Here is a 19,145-nt window from a genome sequence, read left to right on the forward strand (position 1 = left end):
TACCATAATACGTTATTTTACTAAGTGTTTAAGTAAGTTGTAAGTAATTAATGGAAAATGAAAAGTCGAGAATTTTACACGAGGTCAGAGCATGGAAGCTAAGCTACTGGAAACTTTGAGTCATTATTTATGAATTCTCAATTTCCACAAAATGTTCTGATCAATGTATTTTCCAGACAATTAGAAATAATCGGCCAAGTGCGAGTCGAGCTCGCATGCCTACGTTCTGTGCTACCCTAAAATATTTAACACTACTTTTTAAAAACAATAATATTTTTAGTATTTCATATCCTAGTTGCTATAGAAGAACGTGCATTTAGATATTTCAAAGTTTCTACATTACAATTTAATAGGTAAACCGAAAAACGCCAGAAACAACAGGTTTGTTACATGGAAATCCCCCTTTTGTATTAATTTTAGTAAGTTTTGTTGTTAATACAAAATAAAATGCATACAACCTGTAAATGTAAACAATATTTTAAAGTTTCCATCTATCCGTTCGTTACGGAGATCTATCTATCTGTGAGAGATACGTATTACCCTATACGTACAGAACCCTAAAAAACCAACTTAAAAAATAAACGTCCCATCGTTAGCATCACAAATACAAATTTCCACATACTTTGTAACTTACTAATCAACAATAAAAATGTATAATAGTGATCAATTACGAAATATACAATTGAAGCATGCAATTTCAAACTAGAATCCATAACTAACATGATTATTGTAAATTACCATTTCCCCATCAAAATACGAGAAATGAAACATAGGTTATAATTTGTTCAAGTATTTAAAATAACGGTCTTCATTTAAGTTCCTCGTAAATGTTATATCTTAATATCATTCACCGCCAATAAAGATAAAAGAACTCCTTGTGAAGTAATAAGCATAACTCAGTAGCATAGAAATTGTAAGTCTCCAGATAAGATTGAATCTTTGACTGCAGAGATTACTATTTTATGGTCATTAACCAAACAAAAAAAGAACACTTGATCTTCAAAGTTGTAAAAGAAAAAAGTATTACCAAATTATATATAATAATTTTATAACATTAAACAAGGAATATTTGTATATACATATACATTTTAGATACACAAAAGAAGCACACATAAATTCTACATTAAAATTTGGTATTTTGACTTAGTTTACTGATGAAACCTCAAGGTGGTAATGTCACCATTGAAAGATAAACTCATTCTATCTGGCCTTACAAACTGTTTATGCTGGTAATTTTTAGGATCTGGTGAAATTGGTAGAAAGAAGAGACAAAGCTCAAATGTAAAAGCCTAAAAACCTATTATTATAGTGATTATTTTGCATGAAAAATGGCACATGATTTTTATAATAATAACTATAATTTTTTTTTATTTTTTATAATATAAGGGTAGCAGACGAGCATGCAGTCCACCTGATGGTAAGTGGCTACTGCCGCCCATGGACATCTGTAATCAACCCCAGATAGGAGTAGATACTAATACCTGAGGTCGACCACAGATGCGCTGCTACCCCTGAGGACTAAGCTGGAACACCTCGGAAAAGTCTATCTCCCTTACCACACCCTTCAAACCGGAACACAGCAGCGCCTAACACTGCTGTTATTAGGTAGAAATAGGTGTGGCGGTGGTGCCGCCAGAGTCGAACCACAAAGGGTCCTACCACCTTCGGTATATGTATAACCAAAAAAAACTAAACAAAGGTTCAATGGTGGTAGAACGAGTATTTACCTAGGTGAGTATCACCACCACCATCCCTTTTTCTGAGTAAAGTGGTGCTTTACTCAATTGCAAAATTGTTGGCTTACTTAAAAATGAGGGGCCCATCTTAGTCTTCAGGAGTTGTAATGCATCTGTACTCGGCTACAGATACTAGTGGGGTTCAGATATCCATGGGAGGCACTCGTTCGAACAGAGGCCACTGTATAATCATTTTGCTGATACAATCATAAAAAACAAAAATTAATGGTTGATCAATTTTATACACTACTGTATAACATGCCAGCATGCAGTTGGAGAGCTTGCATTGTCACTTCTGAGACTTTAGCAATCACCTCATATGTATGTCGGATTATAATAGTGTACAAAATATGTAAAAATTATAAGGTTAATCTTATCCAAACTTAAAAAACTCAAAACGAAAACTAAGTATACTCATATAGATTATTTTACAGGATAACTGGTTTTTTGTAAAGTAAATACACATATTATCATACAACTAAATGATAAGTTCTCAACAGCAGGTAAGATTGAAAAACGGACTTATTTAAATGTTTGTACAAGTAATATCTTGGCACTGTTTATTTATGTTAATGAGTCACATTCGCAAAACATTAAGTTGAACATCAAGGTTTATGAATTAAAATCATTAAGACAAATGATGTAAATTAAAATTAAGAATTCATATTTAAGATATAGTATATGCCATGAGGTCAAACTTTGTCTATAAGTATTTTTGAAAATTTGAGGAAGTTATGTATATTTTTTTAAACTATTTTTAAGATCGCTTAGGTGGCTTGGTTTCCTTATGTTTTCCAACACCATTAAAGAATGTGATTATGGATTAAAAACATTTGCATAACTTTATGAAATCAGATGTGCGTTCCTGGGACCCCTCAAATAAGAAGCCATGTTTCAACCACAAGACTATTACTGCTATTATAGTAGAGTAGGATAGACTTTTTCCTATTTATAATTAATAGAGATATAATAAATTTAATATAGGATGGTTGTTCAATCAACACTCCTTTAATATCACTACCACCTCTATACTATTAAGGAATCGTTAACAAGATGAACATTTGCATGGCAACAGTAAACTTAATGACACCAGGCATTAATTAACATGAGGTTTACAACAATATTTTTATTCTAATCAAAGACGTCAAGGTTCAAAAATATAAAATTTAAAATCAACTGAGTCCATTTAATAAGGCTTCCATAACCCAAAGGGTAAAAACAAAACCCTATTACTAGAGGTCTGTCACAGAGCTCTATCTCCTGAACCATAATAGGTAGTACCTGAATTTTTTATAGAGCATCTATAATGGTTGCCGCTATAACATCAATTCTAAAAAAAAAAAGTTGAAAATAAATGGGGATCGCCATACAGAAAACCACTATTTATTGATGTTTTTCGCTTTATCTACTAAATCGTAATAGATATGCAGGCTAAATTGTCACAATGCATGTTCTTCAATGGCTGATATGATAACAAGTACTAAAAATTTATAAATAAAATTTTTGGTGGTACAGAACCCTCAGTGTGAATTCGATTTGCACTTGGCCAATTATTATTATCATTGAAGACATCTTGGGGTCAGTTTGGTAAACAAGGTCCCAAGTTCTTGATCTGGTACAGGTATGATTATAGAATACTAATTAGATGTGGACATTAAGTTCTTTTTTTATAATATAGGAAGGAGTAGCAGACAGCATACAGTCCACCTGACGGCAAGTGGCTACTGCAGCCCATGGACATACAGATGTCCATGGGCTGATTACAGAATCAACCCCAGATAGGATTAGATATTCCTACCTGAGGTCGGCCACAGATCCCTGCCTGTCTGTCAAAAGTCTGTCTCCCTTACCACACCCTTCAAACCGGAACACAGCAGTGCCTAATACCGCTATTAGGTAGAAATAGGTGTGGCAGTGGTACTGCCCGAGTCGAATCACAAAGGGTTCTACCACCTTCAATCACAAAGGGTTCTACCATCTTCAAGTCAGTAATGTGTAATTTATATTTTTAAAGTACACCTCTAAGCTTTTAACTATTCTTATTAATCCCTTGTAATCCTTTCTTGGTAGTTGTTGGTAATATAATATATATATCTAAGATGTCTATTTGCTATATAATAAGAGACTGAATGATGTATCATTCCGTTGCATTGTTTACTGTAGTAAACAACTACTAATGAATCTAAACGTAATTGAAAATTAATTTTGCTAATGTCTCATTTAAGTCAGCATCTATTTACTATTCATCATTTAAAATCAATATATATTTATACATATTATAGTAAATAAAAATATCTTTTTTGCATTTGATGCACACACATATTTGTGTAAGCTACCACGATGTATTAATCTAGCATAGATGAAATACTATTTTTCATTATATATTGTCTATTTAATATTATAACTTGTACTTTATGATCTTTATTTATATTTCGGAATTACAACAGAGCCTTTTTCTTCATTGATTTCAAAAATTATATCTCTTATCTTCGAGTAATCACACACAGCTTGTAAAATAATTGAAAACATTATCTAAAATGATATGACAAGTGTATTATTAAGTAAATTATAATACAATAGTATTTACTGATACTTTAACAATACAAATGCTACTCACTCATCATCATGTTCGTAGAGTTGAGCCCCAGGTAGTCCAAAAATTTGTCTGTCGCAAATACAAACACAGCTCCAAACATAAACCCTGCTGCTACAGGTAGAAACGCATATTGTCCGTCTTCACCATACATCCCCGACTCCCGGCACATGTTGATCGCGGGCTCCAGGAGCGACCAGTACGAGGCGGCGGTCATCACGCCCGCGGCGAACCCCAACGACACATCGAGTAACTTCCGCTGGAAAAACAAACCCGTTTACAAACATACACACTTTCCGCCACTTATTCGACAACGTAACAAAAGATCCATAGATCCTTACATGTTTTCCTCGTATAAAAAATACACAACCGGCCCCCATAGCCGTGAGCCCCCACGTCAAAAGGGTCCCTAAAAGGGCCTGGGTCACGGCACCGTATCCCGGAAGCATTTTTATTTATTATTTTTTAAGTAATGTGTTCCCGTATTAAGTACTATTTACACAACATATTTCGAGTTATGTTTTTAGAGTAAGTCAATTTTTACTGGTACGATCTTTTTATACGTACACTCCACATGTTTAGCGTACGATTGAAGTACGCTGTACGACGTCCAAACTTACGACGAGTTGACATTGACAGATGTGACAGCTTCGTTATCGATTCCACAAAACATTTACTTCTAATCGATTATCAGTATTATCACACTAATTTTGAACCTCAAATGTGTGTTAATTATCGAGTTAATTGAATAAACGACCTAAATTAATTTACATAAGCCACTAATTTTTGGCAGTGATTTGGACAAATTGTTTTAACTTTCAGTTTTTTTTTTTTTTTTTTTAACAATGTCATCATATTTACGGCCAATTCAATTCAATATCACCGAACATATCTATTTTAGAAAAAGAAAATTTGACACTACTAGGTGCTCCAATATTTGACGATGCATTTTTACCCATTGTAAATTCAAAATTACATAATTTTGAAAATATTTCGGAGTGACTTTTTGATTTAAAACCACATATGGCTATGTACATTTTGCGCCTTTGTTTATTCGCACCAAAATTCTTGTACTTACTTCGTTGTTGTCCTTTTTGGAAATTCCCATCTGTCACTCACATATTAGATACGCTTTTACAAAATTGCTTATCCAAAATTCTAAATTTAAAATTTGATGATCGTTCCTGGATGCAGGCAACTCTTCCGGTTAGGTTTGGTGGCATAGGTGTCCGCACCACGGAAAGTTTGGCGCTTCCGGCTTTCTTGGCCTCTTGTCATAGTACGATCGCCCTCATCTCCGATATATTAAACTCTAATTTGGATGATGTTCGGGTGACGTACATGCCAGAGGCTGAGGAGGCCTGGAGTGGTTGCTTTCCGGCTGAGGACATATCTATGTCAGATAAAACCAAGCAATCCGTTTGGGATACACCGGCTCTTAAGTCTGTTTTTGCCTGTCTTCTGGAACAATGTTCTGACAACTCTGATAGGGCCCGTTTATTAGCTGTTGCCCAAAGTGAATCAGGACATTGGCTACACGCGCTCCCTTCCAACAATATTGGCACCGTGCTGGATCCTATAACGTTACGCATTTCTATAGGTCTCCGGCTCGGTGCCAAGATTTGCGAGTCTCACTTTTGTCCGTGTGGGCAAGAGGTGGACACGTTGGGTCGACATGGCTTGTCCTGTATCAGGAGTGCCGGCAGGCTATATCGTCACGGGACTCTGAACAGTTTGATTCGTCGGGCTCTTGCTACCGTCTCTATACCAGCGACTTTAGAACCGCCAGGTCTTTTTAGAGACGATGGCAAGAGACCTGATGGAATCACTCTAGTTCCATGGAGTCTCGGACGACCCCTGATATGGGACGCAACGTGCGTTGATACTTTAGCCCCCTCTCACCTAGCTAATACTTCAGTGAAAGCGGGGGCTGCAGCCGACCATGCCCAGACTCTCAAGCGTCGTAAATATAGTAATTTATTAGACAATTACTTGTTTGCGGCGCTTGCTTTAGAGACAATGGGTCCATGGTCATCTGACATGAAAAAATTCATGTCAGATATGTCGACCAAACTTGTCACTGCTTCCGGTGACCAAAAAGCTGGCGGCTATTTTGCACAAAGATTAAGTCTTGCCGTGCAGCAAGGAAACGCCGCCAGCGTTTTGGGAACCATGCCTCACACGGCAATTTTAGATGGCTTATTTTATTATAATTTTCTTGTATATATTTTGTAAATAAGTCCATTTTTAGTTTATATTTAACATTTAATGTATTTTAGTAATTAAAAATGTATCAATAAAGAGCAATACTTTTTTAACTTGTATATTTTGTATATACTTATATATAGTTGTAGTTTTGTACATTTAATATTAATGTTGACAATTATAAACCTTCTGCATACTAAATTGTAAATGAAATAAAAAGTTTCTGGGTTTGGGTGTTTGTGTGTGTCCATGGCATCCACGACACAGGGAATTCTAGTGTAAAGCTGTGAGTGTAGAAAGCTTTTAGTTAATTATACTGTGCCTTTTACACGTGACGTCGAAAAAATGTTAATATCATTTTTTTCCACTTATTGATTGTCGAATTGGTACCTAAGAAGTTTCAATTAGACTTTGAGTAACATTAACTATAAACATTTCCAATTGTTATTTTTTTTTTGTATATAAATATAAAAAAATAGTGCAAGGAAGAGAAAGTCTGGTAGAAAAAGATATTTTCAAGCGCCTTTTTTAATTATGGAAACGAAACTTTTTATTTCATTTACAATTTAGTATGCAGAACGTTTATAATTGTCAACATTAATATTAAATGTACAAAAATATATATAAAAATATACAAATTTCTAAACATTCTAAGCATTCATTGTTACTAATCGATTTTCCTCAATCGAATCTTTCACGAATCGAGATATACCTTATGGTACAACATCACTACGAAGCGTACTATATAGCTTAACAGAAGAAAAAGTGTTGCCAGTTTTAATGAAATATACCTATTATACGTAACATATTTGTTTTCCAATTATTTTTTTATTTGGATGCGAATATTTAATTTGAAGGCCGTGAAATTATGATAATAGAGATATTATTATTTTATGTATAACAGTTGTAAAATATATTCATACTTATGAGTAATTTTGTTACAAATGTTTCAGGTGAAAATTTTTCATATTTTTACACCTCTTTGTAAATATTGTTTATAAAAACATATCTTATTTTTAAATGTATTATTCATTGTTATAACTGAATATTAAAAAGTACAAGCTGGGTCACAATCAACTTTATGACCTATGAAATGTAACACTTTACCATGTTTAGTATGGAAATGCCATTTCCACTCTGATATCAATGAACCAATATACATAAAATAAAATTGATTGAATAAAACAACCATGGACCATGAAATGTTATTTAAAGAAGTCTTTCCGCAATCCCAAGTATAGTCAATCATAATTACAACGAAAACTGCAATCTTTTGCATATTGTTGATTATTTTAGGATTCTGGAGGAGTGGTTAACGCTATACATTATCAAAAAATATGAATCGATATTGCATCATCATAATTTCAAATAGCTAATAGATGTATGTTATGACAAATACACACTTCGTAACATGTATTTTCATTAACAGCCTGACCCGCGCGGCTCTACCCTGGAGCACATCCCACGCACAGATTCTCAATGTTAACTAGTTGAAATTAAATATACATGAAGTATAACTGCGTATATATTAAATACTAGCTGACCCGGAAAACTTTGTACCGCCTCAAAATCTATTTATCAAATATATTTGATATAATATATAGCCTATGTTACTCGTGGATAATGTATCTTTCGAATGGTGAATGAATTTTTAAAATCGGTCCAGTAGTTTTTGAGCCTATTCATTACAAACAAACATACAAACAAAGTTTTCCTCTTTATATTATTAGTGTAGATTATTCACTATAAAGGTCTTTTTATCCTCAAATAAGAGTATTGTTCAATAGTTTTAAAGATTATCCAGTATAAACAGATAAACACCTAGAGTGACCTAGACAAAAATGAATGACACTTTTTATGCATTGTTTTCGTGAAAAGGTTTAACATTACGATTTTAGTCTTTTAAATTTTGAAATTACAAACAGATGATTCAAGGTGTTTATTCGTATAGATGAAAAAATATCACGTGTTCAAGTGGATAATTATTCAACATTTGCATTTATTCGTGTCGTCTCAGCTTTGTGTTACCGAGAACACTACGTTTACGTTTGATCTACATGTCGGACATGTTGGTTTGGTGTACCAACTTACTGTATGCGTAATGTAATTTCTTCGTGAACAGTACACAAATGCGCTGAAGTTATTTGATTTAACAAATTAAATTGTACAACGTCAATCTAATTTATTGTTTGCGCGCACAAAACGTACGCAAGATACAATGTTGTAAACAGTAGTACCTGCCTGGTATTAAAATAGTTTGTATAACAATAAAATCATTACCAGCACTACAAATTTGGAGCAAACCTCATTTATTGCGTTTATTACGTAAATTAATAAAATTGTAATCACATAGCATATTTAAGAAAACTCACACGTACGAGTATTTAGTTAATGCTTTACGGAGTTTGCCTAGATATATGATTGGCCAAGTGCGAGTGGGACACGCACATGGAGGGATCCGTATCGCAATTTTTATATTTATTGTCATTCCAGCCGTAAAAGTCCTTGCGTTGTAAAAAAATAAGTGTCTACCTATTATGGTTCAATAGATAAACTGTCAAACATTGAAACATGTCGCTTACGTGTGTTGGGGCTCCTTTTAATTTTTATTTCTACTTAATAGGTAATTGTTTTACCTCTTTGTTGTTATATATTGTAATGGCTGTAGTAGTACACACTCTGTAAAAAATTCAAGTGTCTATCTATTACAGGTCCAGGAATAGAACTCTGTGACGGAGAGACCAACGGACGTCGGACGCTTAATAATGGATTCACATTTGTATCCTATGGCTACGGAACCCTAAAAATGCGGTATATAAAAATAAGTGTTAGTTAATAGGTCGAGTCTACGTGACTGATATCTCCTAAGCGATAAAGTAGTTTGTTAAGTATTATATTGTAATTTTCACCTTGTATTTTAATTCGGTAATGTAGTGTCGTATATAAAAACCAAGTAGGATACGAGCAATTTAGTCTTACAGTTGTTTTCCGTAGAAAATGTATTTAGCAAACACAAATTAATTAGAAAAAAGTATTTTAATGAAACAAATTATAATAAAACAACAACCAATCTCCAAAAATAATTAGGTAACAGAAAAGGGATAACAAGAACCTACAACAATGAATAAATAGTCGTTTTGTACAAATGTTACGTACCTTAGGTACCTATAGTGCTGCACTAAGTACGCACTTAGTGCGTACTTAGTGGTTCACTAAGTACGCACTTAGTGAACCCTTTGTGGTTCGACTCCGGCGGCACCACCGCAACACCTATCTCTACCTAATAACAGCAGTGTTAGGCGCTGCTGTGTTCCAGATTGAAGGGTGTGGTAAGGGAGACAGACTTTTCCGAGGCGTTCCAGCTTAGTCCTCAGGGGTAGCGGTACCGACCTCAGGTAGGAATATCTAATCCTATCTGGGGTTGATTTCAGATGTCCATGGGCGGCAGTAGCCACTTACCATCAGGTGGACTGCAAGCTTGTCTGCTACTCCTATACTATAAAAAAACTTAGTTTTTTAAGATTTTACAAATTTTCATTTAGTTAATTGCTTTGTTAGTTTCTAATTTCTATGTATTTGGGGGTCAAATGTTCCTAGTTAAATTTAACCAGCTTCATGGTACCCAATAAAGTTTGCATTTCGCACACACGTTTGATTTAAATCATAGTACTTGATTAGATTAGTGACGTCACGCTAAATCCAATAAGATTGACGCCCCAACATTGCGAGCTGTTTATGATATTAAGTTTGCTTGCCTATATGCATAATATAGATATATGATGATGAATAAATCTTTGAAATCTTTGAATCGTTTTACGTACTCCTGTGATATGGGTATCAAATGAAAGGGTTTACTCAGAAAAATGCGAAAAATTAAAGGACTTTAATTTAAATTTAACTTTATTTCATTTTACATTAAACTGTTGTAAAAGTTTGTTTAACGGGCATTTATCCTTCTTTATATTTTCTATATTTACATAAGTATGTTTTTAAATAGAAAAGGCGAACTTTTATCGTGTTAACGTACAAGTTGAGTCACAGAAACTGGACTCTTACTTAGAGGCCTCCGAGGTTATGACTAATACGAAACTTGTTAAAACGATATCTGTCATCTAAAAATATCACTGTAAAGCCTAAACTAAGCATACGAGTACTTTATATAAATATTTTGCTCAAAATAAGTCTCAAATTCAAATCAGAGACCCAGCCTAGTACATATTAAAAGAAAATGACCTAATCATTTTAAATGTTTAAGTATAAGTATAAGTATCATTTTAAAAAACTGCTATTTTTATATATTTTAACTTAGGGATTCGTCAAATGCCGAATTTTCAGGACTAGAATACAACGAATCTAGGGATCCCGGTCAAATGTTGTACTTGCAACTCTATAAAATAAGACCCGCTATTAAGTTTTCATATGAGCCAAATTGTATAAATATAAAAGCGAATAATTACAGCCAAATATAGGTAGGTCATTGACCTCAGACACAATGAGACTGATATAAAACGGTGCTGTAATTACATCCAAATTTTACCGATTTATTACCGTATAATTGTGAACTCTCGTATTTTATCTACCACCGTAAATAGGTATGACACCAAACCGTTAGTCTTTCACCATTATAATGATATATTTAATAGCGTAACATAACGATGCCGACGTAAGTATCCCGTATATAAAAGTACCATAGTGGTTAAATAATTCGTGAAAGGTTGGTAAATTTTAATATTTAAAAGTACGTATTTAATTAGCATGTTTTTATAAGATTGAAGTATCAAACGAGCTAGATAATAAGAAATGGTAGGTAAGTGGTTTCTGACGCCCATCAACATTTATAACTAACTCTAAACGTAGCGGTTATATTCTCTTTGACTAACTCCATATAGATCAGGGGTTGTCGGTATCTCTAGCAGATCACAGTCTTTTTTTTCTGACGAGGGGGAAACCTTCAAAAGGTACCTTATGGCGTGGGAGCGGCATGGAGTTATGTGGGATTCTTACCGCACTAAAACCCCCCCGGTGGCCGTCCTCGGCGCTGCGTAGAGGACTCCGGGGTCTCCAACGGAACGCAACCGGAGTCCACTTGGCGCGTTGCCCCGTCGGGCTCCGCCCAGGTAAACTTGAAACTCACCACACCATCTGGTGTTCACAACGGTATGCGACCACACATACCGCCGTCCATCCCGGGGTTGCTGGCCGGGCGGTTCGAGCTCCCACTCTTGCCGTCCGCAACCCCGGAAGTCCCCTTTTAGTCGCCTCTTACAACAGGCAGGGGATACCGTTGCCCTATTCTGGTCCCGGAACTACAGGGACAAGCAGATCACAGTCTAATCATCTCTTAACATCGTGTATTATTGTTATTCTTAAATTGTAAAAGTCACTATACCATATTGTTATCTCAATACAGGACGACATAATTTTGATGAATTATTCATGTGAAAACGACTTTTAACAGTGATAAGATTCCGTATCCCAACATTTTTTTGTATTTCTTTTCATAGCAGGCATAGAAGTATGTATATGGATTGTAAATATTTAAATTGTCTAGGCACATATTACCTACGGTACTTACCTACGGTAATAAGAGGACAATAGCTTTAACATGTTAGGTATCTTATATTTGGATAATCATATTATCTTTTTTCGCTGCATTTAGGTACATTGCTAGGTTGGCATCTTACTCTTCTAAAAATTTGGTTAAATAAGCCGAGTTAAATCATAAGCTTGACAATATCGTAGGTTGAATCTGTGTAAACAACTGACTGGTAAAATTCAAGACATAAGTACTATTATTAAATAGCAAAAATTGTAATAGAAACAAGAAACATGAAAATATGTTTTAAACTGATCTTAGAATGTTTTATATTCTTGTAAATAATTTCAAGATATTCTATAGGACTTTGTACTCGTTTAGGTCCCAATTCTCTTGTCGCCGAAGTCGACATTGAGCATAAACTTAACATTGAACTTGGCTACCATGTTTACATTAATGTTTTCGCTACTATATCTACCTATGTTTAGATTAACTTTTTTTTATAATATAAGAGTAGCAGACGAGCTTGCAGTCCACCTGATGGTAAGTGGCTACTGCCGCCCATCTGTAATCAACCCCAGATAGGATTAGATATTCCTACCTGAGGTCGGCCACAAATGCGCCACTACCCCTGAGGACTAAGCTGGAATGCCTCGGAAAAGTCTGTCTCCCTTACCACACCCTTCAAACCGGAACACAGCAGCGCCTAACACTGCTGTTATTAGGTAGAAATAGGTGTGGCGGTGGTGCCGCCGGAGTCGAACCACAAAGGGTTCTACCACCTGTAAACTGCCACATTTATGGTGTTTTAATTAACCCGCAATTAAAACAAAAATCAAATCTAAGACCGATCACAACTGCATTGCTTTGGAGACTAAGTAAGAGTATCTCATTCGTTATTAAGTAGGTATATCTATATTAAAACAGAAATTGTATTAAGTATACACACAAGACATTTATTTACATACGCATGATTCGAGACAGGCGTTTCTCTGGCCACGGACATTACCCAAACCACAGGGTTTCAAGCAGCAATTGTGGCATGCAACTTGCTACATTATGTCCCGCATGCTTACTATGACTAAACGTCCCGTTTTCAATGGGACTGTCCCTTTTTTCAGGCACCTTATACCATTATTTTTTCTTTACGAGGGGAACCATTCAAAATGTACCCGACGACGGGGGAGCGACACCGGTTTAGGTTATGTGGGATTTTTACCGCTCTAAAACTCCCCCGGTGGCTGTCCTCAACGCTTGTTGGAGGACTCCGAGATCTCCGACGGAACGCAACCGGAGTTCTCCACGATCAAGTCAAAGGTCATGCACGATGCCCCGATTGGGCTCTGCCCTGGGTCGCTCCTCCCACACCATCTGGTTTTGTTTTTCATTGAGTATCTACGTATCTAGCCTTTATTCATAAAAGAAACTAAAGTTTGATATTCGTAAAAACGATATCCCGCTTTGAGTCCAAGAGTAAATGGTCATATTAGCTGCTCCACATTCAACAATTAGCGAGGAGGAGCCGGTCACATCGATACAGCGAGGAACACGCAAATGCTACAACGTCACTCCTTCAACAGTTATCTTAATGAGAAACTGTTGTTTTATAACGCTTTAAAACAACAGGAAATTAATAAAAACTGTCAGTAAGTATATTTCCTGTTTCAAGCGCCGCATGCGCATGATCGCAATCTTTAGTTTTGGTAACTAAACAACTCTACCAGTATTGATATCGGTAAACTATGGTGTTGCAACAGATAGTCGTTAAGCGCTGCTGCGTTCTGGGTTGAAGGGTGTGGTAAGGGAGACATACTTTTCCGAGGCGCTCCAGCTCAGTGGATTGCATGCTCGTCTGCGTCCTATATTATAAAAAAGGAAGTCATTGAGGCTCTGTGTTCTGTGAAGTATACTGTAAAGCAACTTACCTATATCGCGTGTAACAATTTGTCCACAAAGGTCAAGGGCCGCCAAGGAAAGACAGCGCGCTTCCAATTAATTTTTGTTTCGTGTAAAATTTATTTTGTTGTGTTCCATGACTATTACCAGACAGCAAAGAAAGAAGAATATTGGCGTAACATGAGACTAAATGAAGAACCCTCAGTATGCAATATATGGTTCGTCAAAATATAGTTCAAATTACGTGTACAATTCTCAATTATATTACACACAAATTTATATCGTAACTGTTCGGCAGCCGGCACAAGCGCAGCCACCGTACCGTTGAAAGAACAAAACAATCCGCTAGATCGTCATTATTCAAATTTTCGCTGTACCAGTTGTCCGTTTGTTCCGGCCCCTGATTTTTGTCCTAATTCTTATACTTTGAAATTACGATTAGCCTGAGATCGTCCCAAATGAGACGCGGTCGCCCGTGGCAGATCGCCGTGCGAACGTTTTAACCAAACAATTTACGCGGTTTGCGGGGAATATTGGGTCGAGATGAATTCCGAAATGAGACCCTTCAATTCCCAAATCATTACGTTCCGTTACTTTGTCTAATTTCGTATTAGTACTATTCAATTGTCACTTTAACGAACATTCACTTGGATTTCTTAAACTTAATTTTATTTTATACGCACCAATAAAAATGTAGTATATGTAAATGTATGTACCTATCCACTCTTTACACAAACAATCAAATACAATAACATCTGTAATTATAAATGTTACTTGATTACTAATAGAACCTATCAGATTAGCTTACAATGAATAAGCTTGTAATTACTTTCACATTTGTCTTGAAACAAACTTTCATTGAACTACCGAAGTATCCATGATTCAACATGGTATGGCTCGTTTGGATCCGGTACTCGAAAGGCGGCTACTAGGGTATTTATTCCGATTTAGCTCGTAAGATCACGACCTGTGGTCAACTGTTCACGTCGGCAGTTTGTTTCGCTAATGACATTGACACACTAAAAAGCCCATAAACAGCCACCATTTAATTTAAACGCACCACACTTACTTTACGCTTTTATTCTGCTTAATGTGCGCAGGTACTTAGCTACGACCACATAACTCTGAATATTTTATGGCACATTAAGTATATTGCCTTATCAATTTACTTTTTAATAGGGTTCGTGATTGTGGAGTGATAGCTTAGGGCTTGAAACTCGGCCTCCCAATCGGAAGTTCCGAATTTCAAATATCAGATTCGTGTCTGTCATACCTTTGTGTTTTCTAAGTTATCCACGTATAAGAAATTAATTGTCACTAGATATAATGATGAAGGAAAACATCGTGAGGAATTCTACACGCCTGAGAGATCTTTCAAAAGTTCGCAAAGGCGTGTAGAGTTTACCAATTCGCACTTGATTAGCGCGGAAGACTATGGCCTAAACCCTACTTCAAGAGAGAAGACCCGTGCCCACTAGGGGGATAGTAACGCTTTGAAGACACATAATTATCCCTATATATAATATAACCCTTATTACTTAGGGGTATGAAAAATAGATAGTAGCCGATTCTCAGAAATACTGAATATGCATATATAAAATTTGGTGAAAATCGGTAAAGCTGTTTCGGAGGAGTACGGAACTAACATTGTGACACGAGAATTTTATATATAAGATAGGTATTTTTACTATGTAACAATTTTGTAAGCAATTTATCTATATATTCAAGATATGAATATCGTAGAAAAAGCCCGTTGAACATCGTTTGCACTGAAATGAAGCTGTGCAGGGAATCAGTATTGAAGAACTCGTGAAGAATGTTCAATTTGTGATATTGCAACGCTATTGAATGCATAAAAGGAAATGTCGCCGGCATGCGCGTGCCATCGTCTAGTTTTTGCTCCCATTACCTTCGACGATGCGCGAATCAAATCCTATGATTGATGACAGCAACCTTCCGCGTGCGAGCCGCTAGCGTGACACCCGCATGAGGAGCGATGGCGCGTGCGATCCCAAATCGATATGAACAGTAAAATACGAACCCGTTACACAATCGCTACAAGTATTATCGCCTCGGAAAACAGTAAAACCACATACTAATGTGTAAACCGCTGTCCCATTGATGCTGTCATTACTTTTTACTACAGTTTAAGCTTTCAACGTTTGAGATTGGACATTTTTTATTTGTTATTTATTAAACCTATAAGTAATGAATGCAACGTTATTACCTAATAGATAAATTCGCGCATATATAGGTTTTACTAGTTTAGTTATCTGAGGGACGCGATATTTATTTAAAAAGCTATCATCATTGCGAGGAATGTAAAATAAGAAGCTAACTTCAGTGTTACCAAACATTAACTGTTAATGTCACAAAAACCCTCGTAGTAAGATCAACAAAAGCATAACTTCAGGAACAAAAAATCCGAACTGTTTGTGTGGTCTTATAGCGGCCACGTGCCGGCTCATCGATAAAATAAAATAAAAAATATATTCAAGATATTGTCATGAATTTCTCAATTACTATTTTGATAATGCCTTTAGTATATGAACCTTCAGGCTATAAGTTGTTATTAATCGTTTAGAACAAAATCTCTGAAGGAATAGGGTCATTCTGTTATAGATGACGGCCGACAGGTATAAACAGCTAAACACTATTCTAATCCATCCGCCCCTTCGATCACTATTAGTGATCGAAGGTCCGCTCCAAAGTAATCCTCACGCAATAGGCCTGGTAGGTGTGATAAAGATTACTGGTTGCTCACTAGAATATTCAAAACATAATACATGATACATGCACTGCGTAATCGCATGCCTTCTAAGTATCACTTGTTTTATATACTTACTACTGGATTTATATGAAAGTTTTCTTCCATCGGATATTATACCGCGTTTTCTTCCATCGGAAATTATACCTCATTTATCTTTTTATCCTTATTAAGAAATATTTCCCCTACTCGTAAAACTCATTCGTTGAAATGAGAATATTCGTTCGAAAGTGGTTTCCTAAATTCCAATCTGTACGGTATGAAAAATATATATACCTACTTACATATAATACGGTATTTTTATCATTCCTGGAAATTAATAGCCAGTGTAGTAATTGAAAACACCAATTAAGTATAACGACCAAATGCAAAATGTTATTTAATGCTATATGTAACTGGGACAAGTATTTCAATGCCACAGCTGCAATTTCTCCAAGTTTCACACTTTCTATAAGGTTAGTTTCACCTAGGTCTCCAAAAGCTTAACATGAACTTCATTCACTTTCTCCCTAACCTATACTCTTACAAATTTCGTATTATGTAAAGTGCATTTAATTAAATTAAAAATTTTATATAGAAATATTTTTAAGAAAACATAAAAACTAACTGTCTCTCTATACATTTACTTTATAACCTGTGGATAAGTAGTATTTAAAACACAAACCTATCATAATTTAGTAGGTTACTTCTAGACTTTCGGTTTAAGATACAGAAATTTATCAGAGCTTCGTAGCTATTGACGGGCAATAAAATTGACACATATTTATAGGTAAAGGTATGTAATGGTTATATTTTTTTAAAACATGCGAGTAGCAGTCCAACATACAGTCCACCTGATGGTAAGTGGTTATTGCCGCCTACGGACATCTGTAAACAGCCCCAGATAGGATTAGATATTCCTAAGGTCGGCCACAGATGCGCCGCTAGCCCTAAGTACTAAGCTGGAAAAACTCGGAAAAGTATGTCTCCCTTACCACACCCTTCAAACCAGAACACAGCAGCGCTTAACACTGCTGTTATGAGGCAGAAATAGGTGTGGCGGTAGTGCCGCCGGAGTCGAACCACTAAGAGTTCTACCATCTTCATAACAGGGTTACAATATTCCGAACTTAGCTGACGCACTGCCGTGTGCTTCCTAAGTATTGTACTGATTGAAAGTCATATTATTATCGTGCAGGCAAGTGCAGTTATAAAGCAACTTGGAGGTAATTTGTGTCGGTTGGCGCTGTTCAATATGTTTTTGTCTGTTTGCTGGGACATGGAAACCCAGTTTAGATATAAATTACATAACATTAAAACCGAAACGGTACAAGGGTGCTTTTCCACAAGAAAATGTTCGAAGCATAAGTGTATCAAAATGACCAATAGGATTGCTTAATTTTCATTAGATTACCTTATATTAGCTCTTGTGGCTGAGCTTTTTTTATATGGAGGGTCGCGAGGTAAAGATCGCAACTGGTGTAGCAATTTCTTTTTTCATAATATAGGAGTAGCAGACAAGCATACAGTCCACCTGATGATAAGTAACTACTGCCGCCCATGGACATCTGTAACTAACTCCAAATAGGATTAGATATTCCTATCTGAGGTAGGCCACAGATGCGCCCCTACCCCTGAGGACTAAGGCTAAGCTGGAGTGCCTCGGAAAAGTATGTCTCCCTTACCATACACTTCTGACCAGAACACAGCAGCGTTTAACATTGCTGTTATGGGGCAAAAATAGGCGTGGCGGTGGTACCGCCGCAGTCGAACCACAAAGAGTTCTACCACCTTCTAAGTATATTCATATTACATCTTACTCGCTTAGCTTTGCTTTGACCGCACACCGCTTATCGCACATGGGTGGTGCCACTGTATGACCTATACTTATTTGTTTTGAATCTAGTTGCCTGTGCAATTATCTTCACAATCTTGTCTTAGAAACGTAGCACCCACGACATCAGGAATCGTGAAGGTAAATTTTGATAGAGACATTTTATAAATTAACAAAGTAGTTAGGTATCTACCTCTGTTTTATGGGTCAGTATGCAGTGTATATAACAGCAATAGAATTAATTATAGTTATGAGAACTAAGATAAAATGATTATTTTTCAGACTAATATAATCAAACATCATTAATATTTTAAATTGTGATTTTAACTTGTAATTTTGAACTGGTGAACAGTAAATTTTGGATCATGAAAAATAACGTAACTTTTCCCATCACGATATTAGCTTCTTCATTTGCATGAAAAGAAAAAGAAATAGATAACATTGTTACCAGATAAGTGCGGGCGTGACGGAGGCGGTCACCGGCTCGGATCACTGCTCGCAGCTGCCTCAGCCTTTCCCATAAAATCGTCATACAAATTCATAGCTGGTAGATACTTTTTGTTACTTCCTGCATATTTAAATAAATCAACATATGTCCA

General features: G+C 35.9%; 1 protein-coding gene across 1 annotated transcript in view; it reads right to left on the reverse strand.

Moving 5' to 3' along the window:
- The window catches only part of Zip48C (Zinc/iron regulated transporter-related protein 48C), a 67,330-nt gene extending 62,383 nt beyond the window's left edge, over positions 1 to 4,947 (reverse strand). Inside the window, exons 1-2 of the mRNA XM_073091191.1 lie at positions 4,671 to 4,947; positions 4,354 to 4,588 (exon numbers count right to left, since the gene is read on the reverse strand). Coding sequence (XP_072947292.1) covers positions 4,354 to 4,588; positions 4,671 to 4,778 — 343 coding nt within the window. The 5' untranslated portion in view covers positions 4,779 to 4,947. The remainder of the gene's footprint in view (positions 1 to 4,353; positions 4,589 to 4,670) is intronic.
- Positions 4,948 to 19,145: the final 14,198 nt, after the last annotated feature.

This window comes from Epargyreus clarus, unplaced genomic scaffold (genome assembly GCF_041222505.1).
Source record: "Epargyreus clarus isolate Ecla_fem2 unplaced genomic scaffold, WU_Ecla_fem_2.2 ptg000034l, whole genome shotgun sequence".
Classification (NCBI taxonomy): Eukaryota; Metazoa; Arthropoda; class Insecta; order Lepidoptera; family Hesperiidae; genus Epargyreus; species Epargyreus clarus.